An 18,186-nucleotide genomic window follows, 5' to 3' on the forward strand; every position below is an offset into this window, starting at 1 on the left:
ATTTGCGCAGTTTACACTCTTTAAAACAAAACTAGGGACTGAACCATATATTGGAATGGAAATAACCAAATAAACAGATATGTAAAAAGAGCCATGTTCACACTTTCAGATACTGTAGGAGTGAAGATGTATATACTTGTCGATTGTGCAACCTGGGTAGGGAAGATGAATTGCATTTTTTGTTATGTTGCCCTGCTTTGAGTGACCTCAGGCAAAGATTAATTCAACATAAATATCATAACGATCCCTGTGCTTTTAGTTTAAATTTGCTCATGTCGTCAAAATATGAGCTTACTCAACAAAACTTGGCCATATACTTACTTATCTGAAGCATTGATGAGACTTGGAATCGTTATTTTGTGAATGTTGTTGGGTATTGTATTAGCTACTTCTGGTTGATTTGTGATGTCGATTAATTGTGTCATGTCATTTTCTTTATTCATTTTCTTGTATGACGCCCTTCAGTAAGGGGCTTTGGCCTTAATCTGAATAGAAGATAGTTATCGTTGTCTCTCTCTCTCTTTCTCTCTCTCTCTCAAGCCCATTCTCTCTCCTATCCTTTGATGCTAGGTGGTCCCTTCTACTGTAGTTCTAGTCTACACCTCTAACCCACTTGACTGTAAGTGGTAGTGTTGGAAAACCCAAAGTGATGTGAGAGTATTGTCACGGATGACTTCATGGGCAGCCCAGGGCTGGAAAGTGAATGAATGAATTCTATCCATGAACCGTAATGAACCGCACTCATAATAGCCCTTTTTTTCAAACACGCACGCACATACACACACACACACGCTCACATACACGCGCGCGCATACACAGAACGCACACTCATTCACACACACACATACGCAAACACATACACAAAATTTTGTAATCAATTGAGACCATTCTTCAACATGAATAAGACCAGTCTTACACATGTCACCACTTACATATCACTCCATTGTTCACGTTGTGTATTTCTCGTGTGTGTGTTGATGACATGGATACTTTTATATGCCGATCACCGATCGGAGACCAAGCTCTAAGCACTTTACAAACACGGAGTCATTTGCACAACAGGCTGCCTACCTGGGTAGAGCCGACTGACAGCTGCCATTGAGCAATCATCATTCTTTCCCTGTGTCATTTAATCAGGTTTCAGTGACGCACACATACACGCTCATACAGACATTGACATTCTACGTGTATGACCGTTTTGATTTTATTTACCCCGCCATATAGGCAGCCATACTCCGCTTACGGGGGGCTGCATGGTGGGCATGTCCTTGTTTCTACAACCCTCCGACATGGACTGCAGGATCTTTAACATGCGTATTTGATCTTCTGCATGCATATAAACACGCAGGGGGTTCAGGCACCAAGAGGTCTGCACACATGTTGACCTGGGAGGTCGGAAACATTCCCAACCTTAACCCACCAGGCGCCGATACCGTGTGTGTGTGTGTGTGTGTGTGTCACAGTGTGTGCGCATATGTGTGTGCGTGGGTGTGTGCGAAGGTATCTATTTTTTTGCAAAGCGCCAAGACCCCTATTCAGAGAAAAGGCACTACATAAATTCGCATTATCAATAATATTATCATCATCATCATCATCATCATCATGCAGTCACCACTCACCGGCGTCGTTGATGCCGTTGATGTCGAGCTGCAGGGAAGCCTTCCGCAGCATGGCGTTGCAGGCCTTGAGGTCGTTCTCCTTGATGCTGTCCAGGAACACCAGCTCATCAGGGAAGCGCACCTGGGGCTTCCTCTTCTCCTGCTTGGCCTGGATGCTCAGCCGCCGAGACATGGCGCCGGCCTGCTGGTATCCTCTGTCGCTGTGTTTACTCCTGAACAAAGGATAGGGTCAGAGGCCGCTGGACTTCCTTCAGGTGGGTGTATTGGTTGATGCCAGATTCTACTCCTTTGGGAAGGGACGGGACAAGGGGGTCAGCAAAGTTTGCCTTTCAATGAAGTGAGTCCTCCGACAAGAGGATTCACGATTCTACGATCAGACGGTCGAAGGAATCCAGAAACAAAACAACCACTTGGTGTCTGATGGTTCTGATAACGAAGACACATACACACACACACTACCTTGCAAGGGTAAGCGTTTGCACAGTGAACGAAGATGCGGTGCTTTCAAACAAGCAGCCGCTATCAAGTGGTGAAGAATGGTCACTTAAAGACACAGCCTTTTGGTATCTGGTGAATTAAGAAAAGAAAAAGCCCTTACAGATGGCACTTCAGATTATCATAAAGGCTTACCTTCCGTCTGAAAGACAACAACACTATGCCCGATGTCCAAAGAAGCGTCTTTCCAAAACTCAGCCGTTTTGTCAAGTTGTCAGGAGTGGTACACATCCGCCTCAAAGCAGCCACAGGGAGTCCAGTCCTCCAAGGTAACCCCTCCACAAACTGTCGCTCAGTATCCACAGATCATGACGAGTCCTCCCCCGGGGGAACCTACTGCACCACGGACAAAGAACCACTCATGACTGGTGGTTCCCCTGTCAACCGCCACTTTCCCTGTCCCAGTGTCGACAAAAGACTCGCTGATGTAGAAGCTCTCAGTATCCGATGACCGGGGATTTCATCTCTCCACCCAGCGCCGTTTACTGTCTTCTGATAAACACACACACACACAAAGGAACAAAAAACACGTGGTCTTCACAACACTAGAACCTGTTGCTGTCCGGCAGACGCAGGCAGAAGTGGGTGAATGGCCGGGATGAAGGGGTGGTACGGGTGATGGTCTCCCCCTGTCGCTGACACCTGGCTGCCTGGAGAGAAGTCACCTGTAAGGGCTCCCTGCTTTACGATCTGCCGGACAGACGGAAAGATGCAGAAAATCTATGACAACACGGAACACTCTCCAAACACATGGGCAAAAAGGGAAAAACAGAGACCGATCACGAGAAAAGAAAAACAAAACAATCCCTACCCCCATCCCCCGACCTGCCCCCACCTCCCACGAAAAAAGCAAAACAACAACAGGACAGCGAAAGGAAAAAGGATGTAAAACGTAGAGGAAAGGAGACAAAGATAGTTAGAAAGTAAGAAAGAAAAAACAGAAAGGGGTCCGAGGGTCAGGAAATGAGGGGGAGAAGGGGGGGAGAAGGGGGGAGAAGGGGGGGAGAAACGGTAGCGAAGGGCGAGAGCTAAAGATAACGGAAGAGATGACCCCCTTTTGAAAGTAGTACACACACACACACACACACATACACGAACACGAAGTTGAAGCAAACAATACGAAGCACTCTGTCGTTCAACTTGTAGTCTAAATAACAGGTCCAGTTTTCAGAAGCAAAACGTAAGGTGTACTCAGTCCCTAATTGAAAATAAAAAAATCAAAAAAATCAAGCAAACAAACAAAAACACACTTTCACCTTGAAGAAAGACTACTGTCAAAACCCACTCGCTAATTTCACTTTGTGTGTGTGTGTGTGTGTGTGTGTGTGTGTGTGTGTGTGTGTGTGTGTGTGGTCTGAAAGTTTGGGAAGGGGTTGGAAGGGGGTGGGGGTGGGGGTGGGAAATCACAAAAAACAATGAAGTACCAATAAATTATGGGTATTTTATCAGAAATCAACGTGGGCACGTGACAGAAAGGTCGCGACAGGATGCCATTAAAAAAAATAATTAGAATTGTTTTTGGTTGTGTGTGTGTGTGTGTGTGTGTGTGTGTGTGTGTGTGTGTGTGTGTGTGTGTGTGTGTGTGTGTGTGTGTGTTCGTGTGCGTATGTGTGTGTGTGTCCTTTTCAGAAGACGCTATGTCGAGGCACGAACAGCCTCTCGGTTCCACCAACTTTTTTAAAGATCTTATTGTTTCATCAAAGTCATTGTCTCTGAAGTGAAGTATGGTGAAGAGATTGGGACAGAGCTAGAGTGGTTAAAACAAACCGTCAGAAGCTAAATTACAGCCAAACGTCCAGCCAGTCAGTTTCAGAACAAACCACGTGCACATGTACTGAACTAATTTTCCCTCCAATTAACTCAAGGTACGCCTCCGTTCAACACTGGATTATTGCCAGTAAAAACCGTCTCTGTTTAGTTTCATTTTGTTTTTATAAGACATACAAACTGTCTACACACAACACACGCACCCACACACGCGCGCGCGCACACACATACACACACACACACATCTGCTTAAATCTTGCCTCCAATCAAACTGCATTGTCCTCCACGTCACAGCAACAAGGCGTGGAGAGTGAACTGAAGATATTTTCCTTGAAAGAAGTAAAGAATAAAAGGAAGAAAGAAATCCGAAAGGACGTCATCTGCGAAGGCAACGGGATGTTGATGACAGCTGGGTGCTGTGGTTCAGTCAACTTGGCAAACTGATGACACGGTGGATGCCAAATGCATATGGCACGTCCGCTTGCCTGTCTCCTTTAAACGCGGTGAGTCGACAGTCACATGCAACGTTGTCTCCTCAATACAATCAGTGCCACTGTGCCTTATAGTACGTCTCTTTGTCAGGACAATGTTAGTTGACCTGCGTGCGCGTGCATGTGGTGTGTGTGTGTGTGCAAAACATTGACATATCATCAAAGTCTTATCAGTCAACACCAGGAGTGTGCCCAGTGGCGCACGCACGGACGCCAAAGGTCAAAGTAAACAGTGATGGTGACCCTGTTAGATGCAGGGAAGATAAATCACGGACATAAAACTCGGAGACTCAGCAAACATGTATGCAGTGGTGAGAGAGAGAGATCAATCAGAAGCGAGATGCACTTTTGTTAACCAAGCGTCCTTGTGAAAATATGGTTAGCGTCGTGGACTCATCACAGGGAGGACGCCGGTAGATATATACATACCATTGTGGGATTTTTCGGACCGTAGGCTACCCCCTCTTCACACAGTCAGGACTTAACCGTTGGAACACCATAAGAACAGCTAGGACTTGGTGATGATGATACAGATACTAATATAGCTCCTATTCTCGATCACAGAACAAGCTCTAACGCTTTACAAAGGCGGAGGCATTGCAAAACAGGCAACCTGCCAGGGTAGAGCTGACTGACATCTGCCATTGGGCGCTCATCAGTCGTTTCGTGCGACATTCGATCAGGTTTTAGTCACGCATATTTACAGACTCATACATGACATGTATCATTTTACGTGTATCACCGTTTTGCTTATTCACCCTGTCATGTAGGCAGCCATACTCCGTTTTAGGGGTGTGCATCCTGGGTATGTTCATGTTTCCATATCACACCGAACGCTGACATGGATTACAGGATATTTTACGAGCGCATTTGGATCTTCTGCGTGCGTTTACACACGAATGGGGTTCAGACACTTGCAAGTCTGCACACATGTTGACCTGGGAGATCGGAAAAATCGCCACCCTTAAGCCACCAGTCGCTGTTACCGAAATTCGAATCTGGGACCCTCAGATTTGAAGGACAACGCTATAACCATTCGGCTATTGCCGGTCAGTATTGCCCCTATTCAGACAGCCTGAACTCCAACCTGTGGGTTACCAGAAGACCAACCAGGACTTCGCCCTTCTTCAGACAGCTAGGACTTCCCCGTGGAACGCTAGATGAACATGCCATCCGGACAGACATCAAAGACTCATCCCCTCGAACAACGCAACCTTCACCAAAACTAAGACCTGAACAAAGTGACCTGAAGAGCGCCTACCATTACCATACTTCGGACTGCGGCCGCTCCTACCCGAAACAGTGTGAGGCGTCCTCCAATAGGAAAAGTGGGACCAGGGTCATCCACTTCATGGATGCGTCCTTGGGAGTGTGATTCAAATTTCCTACCAAACACTGCAGGCATCTGTGTCTCTCGGACCTGGCTGACGCCACGATGTATAAGTTATTCATAATCAGTGCGACAGGGATAGCGGGCCATTTACCATGTTAGCTTGATAAAAAAATTTAAAAATTCTTTTTTCTCTCGCTCCAATCGTGTGTTGGCGCGTTGATTTATCAAGCTGCAAGAGTTTTATCTTTTTGCTGAAAAGTCGGTCATCTTAAAGCGAGCGACGCTGAACTTCCAATTCATGAATCAAGAAGCGAGTGCGTCACACACACACACACACACACACACAGATGTCCGTTGCCTCTCACCTGTGGTGTGGCCTGGCTCAGAACTGTAAATCACACCCCTCCCCAGCCCCTTAAGTGCTGTTAACTGACCCTTGACTCGTTGTCATACACATGATTAAAGTCATCCTCACTTTCTGCTGACAACACCAAGCCCGGAGCTCAGGAAAGAAAGGAATTTACTGCCCCCCTTTCTCTTGCTGTTCCTCACTTTCTCTTTCTCCACGCTGTCTTCCTCTGTCCACATCTACCAAATTATCCAGCACATGAGCTGGTAGGGTCAAGGAGTGAGTCTGCGTTGTCGAAGTATGCACAAGAGTTGAATGTGATAAATAGAACTGTGTCAGTCAGGTCAGAGATTCTCCTCTGCTACTGGTAGCCATGTAACCCAGTCCAGGCTACCTGCCGCATATGGGAAGTAAACCCATCAAGAAAATCCGATCTGGAAGGGGATGGGCTTCGCCGAATTTGACTTGCCCCAGACACGCCGCATTCACATTTCTGTGCTGCGCCACCAATGACTTCTCACATAGTTAATCAGGAGAGAACAGAAGAAAAAGAAGAAGAAGGTCTGTGACAACACCGGGGCTTATTCTTTCTTCATGTTAGAATGGCGACTCTGCCTATACTTCTACGCCCTTTCCTGATAGGCAGTCAGTGGTTTAATGGCCTTGTTCTTGTCTTCTTCGTCCCCTTCATATATTACAAGTCACAAACCGCTTGCTGTAGTCGATTTGTGTGTGTGTGTGTGTGTGTGTGTGTGTGTGTGTGTGTGTGTGCGTGCGTGTGTGTGTGTGTGTGTGTACGCGCGCGCGCGAGAGAGAGAGAGAGAGAGAGAGACAGACAGACAGACAGAGATAGAGACAGACAGACAGACAGACACTGGTTTTTCTTTGGTTTTTGTGTGTTTGTTGTTTGTCTGCTTGTTTGTTGTTTTTTTAGCATGCAATAAATCGAAAACACTTGACTGTTCTCATAATGGCTGCGCATCGCTCGCGACAGCTGATGCGACCACAACACACACACACACACACACACACAACCCCGCAACAATCAAGGTGTCACTCAAATCAGAAGCTGTGACAGAGTCTGGCCAAACACTATCGTACCACCAGCGGTTCGTCGACCCCAAGCTACTGGAACACACACACACACACTGATGTACCTATCTCTCTCTCTCTCTCTCTCTCTCTCTCTCTCTCACACACACACACACACACACACACACACACACTGACGTACGTATCTGTTTGCCGATCCGGACGATGTGTGACAAATGAAATCACACGTAATTGCACGCTCGGTACGGCACACGATAATGTTGCTGACGGGTTGGAAAAAAGATAGAAAAGTAGGGAAAGAGGGAATGAAAGAAGGAAAGATGGAAAGAAGAAAGAAAAAAGACAGAAAGAATGAAAATGAGCACACAAAAAGATTCAAACTAAAGCGTTAAAAAGAAATATGTTTAAATCCTCCAATGGTGAATATGACCTACATTACCTTGAAAGAAAGAAAACATTTTCAAACTAAACTGTTTAAAAGTAACACGTATAAACCGTAATTTGACGTGTGTGACTTTGAACAAGATGAAAACAGTGATCATGTCCATACAGGCAGATACAAAAATTAATATGCCTTGAACTGTCAGGGTTGGCTAAAACGACTATGGGGTTTGAGAACTTCGTTACGTGTCTGTCTCTCGGTTTAAAACCTGTCAGCCTATTGGTTTTTATAATGGGGAACAAACAACTATGCTGAACCCAACCCAAAATGGCTGAAAGTTGTTTTCTTTTTTTCTTCCTTTTTTTCAGTAGATATTCGGAGGAAATATCCACAGGTCCACGCTGAATTGAAATTAGTTCAAAGGTTTGCTGTCAAACGACACACACAGGCACGGACACAGACAGACACACACACACACACACAAAAGACACGGCTCCTCCTGTCGTTTCATTTTGATAAGAAATGGGTGAGAGAGAAAAAAAGAAAAAGAAGAAGAAGAAGAAAAAAAAAAAAAAAAAAAAAAAACCCAGCGGATCGAGAGCAAAAAACCAAAAACAAAACAGAAACAAAAAAGTGAAGAAGAAAAAATGGAAAGAAAAAGTATAAAGGAAAGGGAGAAAAAAAACAAAACCCAAAATATCACCAATACATGCTTGACGGGTGATGGGAGATGGGTGTGGGGGGCGGGGGAGGTGGGAGGGTGGGGGACCGATTGGAGACAGAGCAGGGGTGGGGTCGGGGTGCAATTACCAATGTCGCGTCAAACAAATCAACCCTGTTCAGCAATGTGCAATCAGTCATCTATGAAGATGTCTCGATAAACACTCTCCCGTCCCATCAAGTTACAAAAATAAATAAATAAATAAATAAATAAAAGAAAAACTCTTTCCCACGTGATAATAGGTGAAGAGCAACAACAGCCTTCTCTCTCATGGCCACACCTAAGGGCCATACTTTTTCTGTACGGCGTTTTATTCACCTGTGATAGTTAAAGTGCCCGCGGCGGGTTTTGATGGCTGATATGGTTGATAGATAGGGTCACTGGCGAGTCACACTTGGCAATAAGAACAGATGACGCACCATTAACTTGAGATTGGTGCAGAAAGAGAGGGAGGGGGAGGACAAGAAAGACAGATGGAGGGGGGCTGGAGATACAAACGCAGGGAGCAGGAAGAGAGAAAGTGATAAGAGACTGGGATACAAGAGAGACAGAAACACAATGGGAAAGAGAAAGCGGGCAACGAAAGCGTTTCCCTCCCGTCAAAACTGACGTATTGTGAGAATGGGAAAGGGAAACAAGACAACGTTCAATCATGCACACCTTTTGTGCGTTGTGTCGAGTTGTTGTGCTGCTACGTAATGTGTATTGAAGAAGAGAAGGAGGACAGGAGACAGGGTGACACGCCGAGAGAGAGAGAGAGAGAGAGAGAGAGAGAGAGAGAGACAGAGAGAGAGAGAGACAGAGACAGAGAGAGAGAGAGAACTTTAAATGACTAGGCCATTTTACCCGTGTCAAGGGGTGGGTCGGGGGATTGGGGAGTGGGAGGTATGGAGTACAGGGACAATTATACAGACGGTATGAAGCACAAGTCATCACCGTGAAACATGCATGTTTGCTTGAACCCAAATGAGGGGTTGAGCAATTTATGGAACGTACAGATCAATTCATTCAGACAGAGAGAGAGACAGACAGACAGAGAGATGTCGAAGTCGAAATATTTTCACAGATCCATAACAAAGGAATTCACAAAAACAAATGAAATCAATACAGGGGAATGAATACAAGGACGACCAATTAAGTACGTGAGCAATGATAACGATTCTAGATCATCTGCTCGTAGGGAAAACTCTTTGAATACAAACTTGCTTATACTGCCACTCAGTCTCTAACCTGCATGCGATAACAACATGGACATCTTGAAAGCGAATATTTATTTGTGAAATTTAGCAGTAATAAACTGATAAAGCAGATAACAGTACGTAGGACAAACACAAAAAATGCATTTCAGTTTCCGGAGTATCATAACAAAATGGACCATTCTTGTTTTGCCCTTGGATCATAACTGAACTGCAGAAAGTGTGCGCAAGTTGGACATTCCAAGTGTAAACCGGGGAGGTGGGGGATGGTGGTTGTGGGTGGGGAGAACACACGGGGCATACTTATACACTTAACATTGTTCAAATACGGTTTTAAGTAATTGTTAAGCTGAATACACACCATGGCAAGAGAGAGATGGAGAATGAGAGAGAGTGAGAGAGAGGTAAACAGAATTAGACACGCAGAGAGGCAGAGGAGAGAGAGAGAGAGGGTGTCAGTCTGACATGACACCAGGGGACGGAATCCTAAAAAGTATATCTTCCACTGGCACACTGATGACAGCGAAGATTACAGACTATACACAAGTGTGCACCCCTCACACCTAGGCCTTTTCCATGTTCCCTGTTGTGGTGCCTAATGTCACATTCCTATCAACAATACACTCAGCGATAGTTTAGATTAGGACTGCAGAGCTGCTTGATGATAGTTAATCAGACTGGGGAATGGTGACGGGTAATCAGTCTGGGAAGCTGGGGAGGAATAGAACAAAAACAAGAATAAACAATAAAAACAAGAATCAAAATAACAAACAAAAAAGTAAATAAATAAAACGTAGAAAAGCATGAACCACGCACTTTCATTTGTAATCATCCACAGCCTCTGCTTTCTTCTCTGCTCCCCCCCCCCCAACTCCCCTCCCCGCCCTTCTATCTATCTCCCTCTCTCTCTTTCTCCTCCTCCTCCTCTCTCTCGCTCCCTGCCTTTCACGCGTACCAGCTGTACTGGGTGAAAAACAGAAAACGAAAAGGGGCGCGAGAAAGGCAAAACAGCAGAGATCAGCAACACCACACACACAAACCCCCCATTTGTCCAGACACGTCCACAAGGGTACTGTGGTTCGGAGGCAGTAACCATCCTTTGAGTCAGTTTCACAGACAGACAAAGGACCGTGTTATGTGTGGTCACTCCGTTTGTCTTCTCTTTGCCCGTTCTCCATCTTCCCACGGACAGAAAGAAACTAGAGAGAAAAAAACGACAAGAAAGAACGAAAGAAACGAAAAGTAAATCAGGAAAAAAAACAAAGAAAGAAAGGAAAAACAGACGGAAAGAAAAGAAAAGCTGAAGGAAAGAAAATAAAGACAGGAAGATACAGCGAACGAAAGACGAAAAGAAAGGAAAAAAGAAAACAGAAGGAAAGACAATAAAGACATGAAGGTACAGCGAAAGAAAGACAAAAAGAAAGGAATGAAAAAAAAACATTTAAAAAAAACACAGAAAGACGAAAAAAAAAAAAACCCCACAGAAATATAGAAAGACAGAAAGAAAGATAAGACAGTAGGGAAAAACAAGAAAGCAAAGAAAGACAAAAGAGAAAGAAAAATGAAACAGAAAGCCAAAAAGAAAGAAGAAAGTAATAATTTTTTTTTTTAATCATCAACCTGAGTTCGCATCCATTCAATGGTCTTTTCCCTGCAGCACCTTCACAAAAACAGTCAATTTATCCCAAAATTGTTGCCTGTCAAAACTGTCTCCGGCGACAAGTTTGGCAGGGCTCGTTCCCAAAGTTGTCACCAAACAAAATTTTCACTCCAAGTTTTTTTTCCCCAAATTGTCGCCGACTGATGCTGACCTGTTGTTTCAACTGTTGTATTATCTACTTGTCAGGGGCGGTGTGATAGCTTATTCTTAAAAAAAAACAGTTTTGAAACACACACACACACACACACACAGACGGATACATACTTCAAATCTGAGAAAGAGATGGTGTTAAGGTAAGCCCGGTACAGAAGCGAAATCAGCCACATAGTTCATGTCTCTCTTAATGTCACGTCCCTCCCAAATTTATCGAAAGAAAGGACGACACGTTTCATTTCGGCGACAATTTTGGGAACGAGGCCTGCCCAAACTGTCACTGGTGACATTATTGGCAGACGACAATTTTGGGCGTGACAACGGTCTGTCATGTCACAGACTAAGGCAAGAATGATAAACGATAGGAGAGAGCGCTCGGTTTGACGCAAAGCATGTTCTTTGCCTTCACAAATGACATGTGGCAGTGGTTTGAAGCGACTTTCGGTTTTGTGCCACGAACGGCCTAACATTTTATAAACAGATCTGGCTGGTGATGTTGAGATACATGGGTGCCGTGAAAATTAGTTATACACGAATTTTGTTTACTTAAATTTTCTCTCTCTTTCTTTGCCCTGGGAGATGGCTGTGAAAAAAACATGAATTTGCTTCTTCCACTTAAGAACATAAATCTCTCTCCCTCTCTCTCTCTCTCTCTGTGTGTGTGTGTGTGTGTGTGTGTGTGTGTGTGTGTGTGTGTGTGTGTGTGTGTGTTCTTATTAAACAGAGAGAAGAGACGAAGTTACATGAAAAGGTGTGTGTGTGTGTGTGTGTGTGTGTGTGTGTGTGTGTGTGTGTGCGCACGCGGATATATCTGCGCACTGGTGGAAGGAGGGTTTTTTGGGGGGGTTGGGGGGGGGGGGGATGGGGACAAGTGTGTGTGCTTGCTTGTGGAGCGCGAGCATGAAAGAGAGAAAGCTTCCATGTTGACAGTTTTGCGTACTTTGTACTGTGCTGGCATTGTTTTGACACAAGCGATTATTCTGTTGGCAAGATAATTTCAAAACACCGCCCCTCATTTTTCATTACGCAGCAGTCACGATACATTCCGTGAGATCAGATAGATGTCTCAGTGAGGTTCTCATGCCTTGTTCTGCACATGCTTTGAATTAAGATGTCGTTTGAGTGCGCTAGATTTTCAGCATATAAAGTAGAAAACAAACAATAAATTTCACTAGAATTACACACACACACACACACACACACACACACACACCTATATAATGTAAATTCATCTCTTCTTTCTATTTAAAAGGAACAAAGTCTGCTTACTCAACTGTCCGTCAGAAGGTTGAAGGAAACAACACGAAGAAGAGAAATACTAACGAACCAGGATCGAATGGACAAAGCCACCGTTCATATATTATGCTAGCTACTCCCTGTTACCACCAGACAGTCTGTCAGTCCAGTCCTAAGTTGTAAGGGCAGACGTCTTAACTGCCTCCAGGAGATTGGCCACGTCGGACGCAGCCAATAACGACTGTCTCTGAGGGTACGGGAAAAGATCACGACGAGGACCGCCTTGGACAGTGACGTAATGCTAATACTTTAAACCGAGCCTGTACTGAACTAGACAGCAACGACCAACGCAATGAACAAGCTATGGACTACTGCCGCAAGGAAAACTTTTAAACGCAACTTCCTTGAACAACCTGACAGCCACTAGGTCATTAAAATCAACTCTATACGTTGAAAGACAGAGAGGAGACCACAGACAGACAGAGCTCAACAGAGAAGGGGGGGTGGGGGGGGGGGGCTGGAGGTGGAAGGGAGAGGGAGAAGGAAGGAGCGCAGGGCAACAGGCAAAGACAGCGGAAGACAGAGCGACAAAGATATTATATCAAACATTTTTTTTTTTAAATGATAATAAGACAAGAAGACGGAGTCGGGGGCAAAAGTCAAGGAGAGAAACTGATAAGACGGGAGACAAAAAGAGAAAGAACGAGAGAGATTAAGTCAATCTTAAGTTAACCGGATGAACTTGATATTAAACGCTGTTGTTCATTTATTTGTAGATTAAAATCATTCACACCAGTTATGTTTAAAAACACACTTACACATCTGAATTGTGTGAAACAAGCGTGCGAGCAAGCGAACGAGAGAGAGAGAGAGAGAGAGAGAGAGAGAGAGAGAGAGAGAGAGTTACTGGATCAGACAGAAAACTAGGTCGAACAAATAACCGAAGCTATAAACTTTTTTTGTGAAAAAATCTGAATCACATGCACATTACAACTTCCAGCACAAGATGTAGGCTTTGAATAAATCAGGTTCGTTATACTTTCCAAAGTATCTGGTCATTAGAAAAAAATCTAAATGCAAACTACCTCCCATTCCCACCTTCCAGGGTGGGTGGGTGAGGGGTGGGGTGGGGGGGGGAATGCCTACCCTAAGAAAAGCTCAGTCAGGATAAAAAGAAAAGACAACCTCTGGAACGAGAAGTTGCCGAGAAAGAAAACCACTCCAATAAATCAGCACATCGTGGACACAAACTGCTCCTAGTCCAAGCCCCCCCACCCCCCTTTCCCCCCAAACACACACCACCTAACCACACCACCTCCCCCCCCTCCCTCCACCCGCCGACAGCCCCAGTCACAAGACGCCCTGGCGGAATCGCGACGAGGGACAAGGAAAGGAAAAGGCACCGGTGTAACACCCACAAACTAACATCCTGCCGGGTTTTTACCCCGGTGTCATTCTGGGCTAGCCTCTAGTGGCTCGACGGGCTCATTTGTGGCTAGTCCAGACCGGGCCTCCCTGGTTGGGTATTACCCCCGTTCTTCCGGTTAACCAAAGTATTGGAAAAAGAAGACGTGTCGTTCCGGGCTTGGCTTCACCGCCCCCCTCACCCCCACCTCCCCGACTCCATCTATTATTAATCTTACTATCATTATATTGGAAGCAAATATGGGGGAGTCGTACTTTTATAGCCTGTATTAGTTCTAACTTGGCCAAATCCACCCCGGGGGTAATTTCCAGCATGCCTAGAATGCCCTCCGTATTCATTCAGAGAGGTGCAAAATCCAATAACTGTACTGTATTGTACTGTTTTCTGTTGTATACTCTTGTACGACTCTTATATCAGAACAGACTTCTCTGTGTGAAATTCGGGCTGCTCTCCCCAGGGAGAGCTCGTCACGACAGTGAGAGCGCCATCCTTTTTTATTTATTTATTTTTTTGTCTGCAAGTGTATTTGTTTTTCTATCAATGTGGGGTTTGTTTTTGTTTTGTTTTTTTTTTATCAAAATTTTGCCAGTGGGTTCTGTGTGCACGGTGCACACGGGACCTCGATCGGTTTATCGTCTCAACCAAATAACTAACTAGGGAGGGGGTCAGTTCTGATTAGATGAAGTTTTCCCCAGGGGTCATTCAAAGCTGTTCTAAATAGACCATCTGAGCTAGCCAGATTTTACCCCGGTGTAAAAACCAACGCGGTACGAACAGGCTGAAACACCGGGATTATGCTCTCCACACTGCCAGCAGAAGCCCGTGATAGATGAGTATATGAAGCAGGTAAAAAGGCAAAAAGACGTGTTACCATATCGTTCGGAGAGCTAGACAGACATTAAGGCGAACTCGTAACGAGTGTGAAAGTGATCCGATGGGAATGGTGTGCGTCCATAATCAGTTTAAAGAGGACATTCATGTCATTTTCCCCCCAAAGCTTCTCACGGATGTTATGTTGTACATGTTTTTTTGTTGTTGCTGTTGTTGTTTATCTTTCTTTTTATCATTACTATCTATTCATTTATCCATATTACCTTTTAGACTGGGGTGTAAAGACGCAAAGTTAATCTGAGGCATAATGTTTTCAAAGACATTCAGTTACTTTCCAAAGACCCTATCAACAGGGCTGTATAGTACAGAGTCTTTGGTATTTAAAAGATCATGGCTGCACTCGCGCACTTGTTCAGCACGCATACACATGCAATCACACAGCAAACCGGGCTTGTGCTCAAAACTACCCATTACACGTTTACAGAGAGAGAGAGAGAGAGGGGGGGTGGGGGGGGGGGGGGGGGAGAGAAAGAGAGACAGAGATAGGCAGACAGAGCTGCCGTTGCACAAAGATCATGTGTGAACATTTTGAACATACTTTCACATTCGGTTTTAAGATGTGCTTCACAATTGCCGTCAATGCTTACGATAAATCCAGCCACACACAATGTTTTCCCTTTCTGGTGAATACAAATGAGGGATGCAACCCCCCACGTGCACTCTGACTCATATCTGCGTGTGATTTGGATAATTTTCTCCCTGCCATTTTAGACAGTCATACTCCATTTGGAGGGTCACGCGGTGTAATTAGGCAAAAGGTTCATACAGCATTCGTGGAATGCTCAGTCCGAGCCATCTTCTTTGTACAATGTACACACAATAGTCCAGACGAACGAACGAATGAACGAACGAAACACACACACACACACACACACACACAGTAAGTCATGAGACAGAGACAGTGAGAAGCACAAAATCTACATCGATGTACATTTTCCCCAGCATTGAAATAGCTTCCCGGGGTGGGGGGCTGTCAGTAAACTTTTTTCATTTATCGATTTATTTTTATAGCGTCAGATTTCTTCGATGTCCAAATCAAAATTACAAAAACAATAATAATACCAGAATAGCAAGTAATTCTTTTTTTTTTCTTTTGGTCAGACATACATGTACGAAGCAGACAGCTCTGAAATGCAACACGGGCTCCTTACCGCAATGTACACGAACGAGTATCCCTCGCAGCTGGTGCTTGTGTTTGCTCTGTGTGAGGGAGAAAAAAAAAACGCCCGGTACACACACACACACACACAGAGCTCTCAAGACAGGTGTGGGTAGGCATCCACCCTCTTTCTCTCTTCTGTACCCCGTTTCTCTCCCTCTCCGACCACAACGGAAGTTCGTCAGAACCTGATGTCAGGAAGTGGAGGTCAAGTTCTGGGTTAAAAAATAAAGAAGAAGAAGAAAATGGCGTGTGCTGGATCACGCACCAACGCAAATCGTGGAGAGAAAAAAAATCATTGACATGATATGTCTGTGAGACTTTCAAAATAACACAAAGCACACCTTGTAGTTGCGATGTACATTGATCAAATACGTATATAATGTTCTTTATTTGATGTTTCTTGCAAGGCCGGCATGTAAATTCTTAAGTACCGCGTGCGCGTGGCTGTCTGTGTGCATGCGTGCGTGCGTGAAAATGTGTGTGTGTGTGTTATCGATTTCTTGTCACAGCTAGATTTTTGTGTTATCGCTTGATTTATCACCAGTCAAACTCCAACGGCATTTTATCAATGATAATCTTCTCAGCGCACACGATCTCCTCAAGGACGCTTATAGCTTCCGGTCTGGGTGCTTTCACTTGTTAACGAAGAAAACATTGACGATTATGTTGTCTAAAGTCTTAAGCAAAATCTTTGGGCCAGAGTTCACAGCAGAACCGCGGAATGAATAATCACACTGGGCACCGGTCAACATCTACTGGTTAGATGGGAACAGGAATAACAGAATAACATCGGATCCAAGCGCCCAATCATGGGACTTGTGTCTTTACAACCACATTATAAACACTTTTGAGAAATACATGCAACATCATCTTATAAAGTTTTCTTGATCTTTGGTTGTGTTTCCGAAGGATTACTCTTGATCGGGCCCCACCTTCCCATGCCGAGCCCTAGACACAGTGGATTGGGTTTGAATCAATGCCCGGATAGCTGTAAAAGCTATAAGAACTTCAACCGTAACTCCTTATTCAGGGTTTCTGAAAATCTAGGATTTTAACTATGTAACATTTTTTTCCATTAACATACAAATCCCATTCATCAATGTTGTATAGCAACTAACAATAATCATAAACCAAAGCAGGCAAAGAAAAGCCAGACTTTCCGATTTCAGAAGCAGCTTCGAATGCGTGACGGTAAGCGTTTCAATATGTTGTTTCTGCACTTGTTGAGGGATTCGGGGGTTGGTAAAGAAAGAAAGGTTAAAGGAGGAGAAACAAGGCATAAGGGTAAAATGATTCCGGGACTCCTTATCACACTGCGTGATACGCAAAGGTTGAGTTCAGTCTGGCTGCCGTGTTCCCACGCCGGTTTCTGCCTCGTTAACACGTGGAAAGAAACTACTACATGTGTAGCACCTACTCCAGCGAGGCCAGGTCCTCAGCTCTGTGCCAGCCATCGAGCTCTATAGTAGCTCAATGGTGCCAGCCTCATCAGGCAGTGTACATGTAGACCCACGCACCATGCAGTCAGATAAAAGTTAAAGGCTATCACAGCCATCGGGACAGTGAATTCAATGATCACCGCGTCGAGGGCTCGGCATTGGAAGGCGGGGCCCAGTCCTCTCCGTTTTAACCTTCCCTGAACGGAGTCAGGTTCCTGTTTAAACTTGAGTTTTGTGAAGGCGATCAAAGTAAAGTGCGTGCGCGCGTGTGAGTGTATGTTCTTACAACGGTATTCCTTTCGTGAGCGGTCGGTCATCCGGAAAACCCCTTTGCGTCCCATCTGATGAAGGATAGGAGATTGATCGCGATAGTGTCATTTGTCATAATCACGGACTTTGGTGATGGCGAACCATGCTGTGTTGTGTTGCTGATAGCGTCTGTTCCTTCAGCTGTGGTGACCTGTGAGTGAACTAGTGCTGACTAAATTCCATCAGAAATGCTGAGGGACAGGATTTCAAAAACTGTGTAGACATAGTATACCAGCATTGAATAGTTACCCGAAAAAGACGCTGGAATGGTCTCTTGAATTCACACACACACACACACACACACACACACACACACACACACACACACACCACCCACGCACCCCCACACATGCATACACTCTCCGGGCCCCCGCCCTTCTACACCTCTCATTCCAACACATACTGAATGTAACACATCAGCACATGAGCCACAATCGAGCACTGACGTTTTCTCATACCCCCCGCACAGACAGACAGACAGAGACATAAAGAGACAGACGGAGA

At 44.9% G+C, this 18,186-nt stretch overlaps 1 protein-coding gene across 3 annotated transcripts in view; it reads right to left on the reverse strand.

The window, feature by feature from the left end:
* LOC143281086 (uncharacterized) overlaps window positions 1–18,186 on the reverse strand; it is a 61,454-nt gene that overhangs the window by 26,193 nt on the left and 17,075 nt on the right. For 2 of the 3 annotated variants that reach the window (XM_076586025.1, XM_076586024.1), the window contains one exon: window positions 1,620–2,804. In XM_076586025.1, the coding sequence (XP_076442140.1) occupies window positions 1,620–1,791 (172 nt within the window). In that variant the 5' untranslated portion in view covers window positions 1,792–2,804. The remainder of the gene's footprint in view (window positions 1–1,619; window positions 2,805–18,186) is intronic. The other variant, XM_076586026.1, reaches the window with a different exon arrangement.

The sequence above is a fragment of the Babylonia areolata genome, chromosome 4, assembly GCF_041734735.1.
Source record: "Babylonia areolata isolate BAREFJ2019XMU chromosome 4, ASM4173473v1, whole genome shotgun sequence".
Classification (NCBI taxonomy): Eukaryota; Metazoa; Mollusca; class Gastropoda; order Neogastropoda; family Buccinidae; genus Babylonia; species Babylonia areolata.